The 3,617-nt window shown below is 36.0% G+C and overlaps 1 protein-coding gene and 1 long non-coding RNA gene across 3 annotated transcripts in view; both read left to right on the top strand.

Moving 5' to 3' along the window:
- LOC115224811 (neprilysin-4-like) overlaps nucleotides 1-2,483 on the top strand; it is a 49,597-nt gene extending 47,114 nt beyond the window's left edge. Inside the window, exons 20-22 of one of the 2 annotated variants that reach the window (XR_005003978.1) lie at nucleotides 1,095-1,171; nucleotides 1,423-1,726; nucleotides 1,930-2,483. Coding sequence is in view for 1 of the 2 variants with exons in the window: in XM_029795738.2 (XP_029651598.1) it covers nucleotides 1,095-1,171; nucleotides 1,423-1,522 (177 nt within the window). In the remaining variant the exon portion in view is untranslated. Of the gene's footprint in view, nucleotides 1-1,094; nucleotides 1,172-1,422 lie in introns of both variants that reach the window. The other variant, XM_029795738.2, reaches the window with a different exon arrangement.
- A 157-nt stretch (nucleotides 2,484-2,640) lies between these two features.
- Nucleotides 2,641-3,260, top strand: LOC118768060. The gene is made up of 2 exons (XR_005003980.1): nucleotides 2,641-2,713; nucleotides 3,213-3,260. It is a non-coding gene; the product is annotated as an uncharacterized LOC118768060 (long non-coding RNA).
- Nucleotides 3,261-3,617: the final 357 nt, after the last annotated feature.

Raw genomic sequence — 3,617 nt, 5'->3', positions numbered from 1 at the left:
TAATTTTACCAAGTAGTTTGGTATGTTAAAAGAACCAGTATCGGTAGCCTTATACGAAAATTCTATAATTATAAGCATAATTATAACTAGGGTTCAGCAAAAATTGCTTCACCACATACCGTTGAGAGTATTACTGTCTGGGAGATATTTTATGGTAGTGGAATAATATTTAACTGCTATTTCTAAATTTCGGTATGTGGTGAAGCAATTTTTGCTGAACCCTAATTATAATTATGCTTATAATTATAGAATTTTTGCATATATATATAAGGTGAGCTGGCTGAATCATTAACATGCTGGAGAAAATGTTTCCTGGCATTTCATCCATCTCTACAAAGTCAACTTTGCCTTTCATCTTTTTAGGGGTCAGTGAAATAAGTACCAGTTGAGCACTGGGGCTGATATAATTAGTTAGTCCTCTCCCTTAAAAAATTTCTGGCTTTGTGCTTATAACAGAAAGAATTATTATTAAGGCAGCTAACTGGGAGAATTGTTAGCATGCTGAACAAAACATTTTGTAACCTTTCTTCTGTGTTCTTTACAATCTGATCTGAAATCCTACAGCATTTGTCTTTCATCCATATAGGGGTTGATAAAATGAAATGCCAGTTAAATACTGGGGTCAATGTGATCAACTTGCTCTCTCTCCCCTCAAAACTGCTAGACTTATACTTAAATCAGAGCCCTTTATTTAGGGCATTGATTGGCAGAACAGTTTGCGTTTATTTACACATTCAGATTTGGTGTGTGTATATATAAAAGATCCTGTATCATATACATCTGATTATCTACTGTTTGTATTTATTCATCTAGATTTGGTGTAGTTGTATTATACACACTTGACTATCTACTCATTTGTGTTTATTCACCCAACTTTTGTGTGGTTGTATAAAATATCCTCTGCTTTACACATCTGATTACCTACTGTTGTGTTTATTCCCCCAGTTTTGATGTGGTTGTCTAAAATAATCTATATTATACACACCTAATTGTCAACTGCTGTTAGTGTTTATTCACCTAGATTTGGTGTGATATAAAAAACCTTGTATTATATACACCTGATCATATACTGTTGGTTGTGTTTATTCATCCAGGTTTGGTGTGGTTCAATGCGTCGAGAAGCTGCCATTAATCGAATTCAGACAAACCATCACAGTCCAGGAAGATTTAGGTTTGTTTCTTGCTACAATGTTCTTCATCTTTTATCAACATAACTTTATCATCTCCACTCACTTTCTCTCTCTTTCTCTCCCCCTCTCCGTTTATCTGTCTGTCTGTTTCTCTCATTCTTACTTCTATAATAGGTACACATGTAATATAGGTAAAATGTTTGTCATGTCAGAGGTAAGAATATGGAGAATTAGTTGGTGTGGCAATGCTGTTCCAAAAATACCATTCTATGTCCTTTTCTTTCTCTTGCAGAGTCATTGGTCCACTGCAGAATTCTCCAGAATTTTCTCAAGTCTTCAACTGCAAACAAGGATCCTATATGAATCCAGAGCAGAAATGTACAGTATGGTAGTGTGAGAGTGGATGATGCTAAATTTGTGTGGAGTAATGTATTGGATGGTAATGTGAGTAGGTGGGTGGAGTTATATCTGTATTAGAGTGTGTAAAATATGGTAATGTGGATGGGTGGAGTTATGTTTGTATAAAGTTATGTATAGTATAAAAGTATGGGTGGAGCTATATCTGTGTCGATACAATGAGGGTGGGTGGAGTTATGGTAGGTGGTGTTATGGTAGGTGGTGTTATGGTAGGTGGAGTTATGGTAGTGTGGTAGGTGGAGTTAACTCTACATATGTTTATGTAGAGTTGTGTACAGTATGGTTGTGTGTGTGGACTGAGTTGTATCTGTGTAGAGCTGCTGTACAGAATGGTAGTGTGGCTGGAGCTACACCTATACAGTTGTTGTTATGGTGGGGAGAGTTATATCTGTGTGGTGTTGTGTATAATATGATAATGTGGGTGGATGGAGTTATACCTGTATAGAGTTGTGCACAATATGGCAGTGTAAGAGGAGTTATATCTGTGTGATGTTTGTGTACAGTATGGTAATGTAAGTGGAATTATATCTGTGTGGTGTTTGTGTATAACATGATGGTGTGTGTGTGTGTGGAGTTATATCTGGATAGAGTAGGTGTGCAGCATAGGATGGAGTTATATATCTGTTGTCTGTTGATGTTGATGTTTCAACACTGCTTCCTTCTTCATCCATGAGTTTCGTACATCTGGAGGATTTGTGTATCTTTAGTTGTATAATGGTCTGTGTTACCTCTCACAATTGACTCTACCTCTCTCACTCTATCACCCCCAGCAGTGGACTGTTTGTGCAACTTTCAACATATTTTAACACAACGTAAATCTTAATATACATGTCTGTGTGTGTGTGTACATTCGTGTGAGTGTGTATACAAGAGCACTGTATACATTATTATTATTATTATTATTATTATCATTCAATTGTTATTCTTCATTTTAACTCAGGTTTTGTTGGAACTCCTGGAGTCTTGCACGAGTAGTGGACTTGCTACCTGCAGCCTACAGTACCATGCTATCTGTTCTTTCCAACTATCAAACTATTATTATTATTCTTCTTATTATTATTATTATTATTATGGAGGCAGTGAGCTGGCAGAATCATTAGCACACTGGGCGAAATGCTTAGCAGTATTTTGTCTGCCACTACATTCTGAGTTCAAATTCCACTGAGGTCGACTTTGCCTTTCATCCTTTCGGGGGTTGATAAATTAAGTATCAGTTACACACTGGGGTCAATATAATCGACTTCTCTCCTCCCACCAAATATGGCTGCCCTTGTGTAAAAATTTGTAACCATTATTATTATTATTATTATTATTATTATGGAGGCAGTGAGCTGGCAGAATCATTAGCACACTGGGCGAAATGCTTAGCAGTATTTTGTCTGCCACTACATTCTGAGTTCAAATTCCACTGAGGTCGACTTTGCCTTTCATCCTTTCGGGGGTTGATAAATTAAGTATCAGTTACACACTGGGGTCAATATAATCGACTTCTCTCCTCCCACCAAATATGGCTGCCCTTGTGTAAAAATTTGTAACCATTATTATTATTATTATTATTATTATTATTATTTAGGGTGATGAGCTGGCAGAATTGTTACTACATCGTACAAAATGCATAGCAACATCTCTTCTAATTCTTTATGTTCTGAGTTGAATCCTGCCAAGGTCAACTTTGCCTTTCATCCTTAAAGAATCAATAAAATGCAGTATCAGTTAAAAAGTCAATAGCTGGAGTCAATAAAATTGACTAGCTCCTGATCTCCCTAAAATTGCTGGCCTTGTGCCAAAATTTGAAACAATTATTATAATCAAGAAGGTAAACAGGCAAAATCATTTGCTCATGACAAAACTGCTTAGCAGCATTTCCTCTGGCTTTTTACATTTTGAGTTCAAATACTGGTGAGGTCAACTTTGCTTTTCATACTTTAAGGGTTGATCAAATAAAAGTTGCAGTCAAGTGCTGGGGTCAATGTAATCAACTTGTCCCATTTTCTTCTTCTTCTATTTGCTGACCCTCTACCAAAATTAGAAAGAATTACTTATTATTATTATTATTATTATATATGAATG

The sequence above is a fragment of the Octopus sinensis genome, linkage group LG26 (genome assembly GCF_006345805.1).
Source record: "Octopus sinensis linkage group LG26, ASM634580v1, whole genome shotgun sequence".
Lineage (NCBI taxonomy): Eukaryota > Metazoa > Mollusca > Cephalopoda > Octopoda > Octopodidae > Octopus > Octopus sinensis.
Note: the sequence above shows the minus strand (reverse complement) of the source record. Positions and strands in the feature narration are given on the sequence as shown.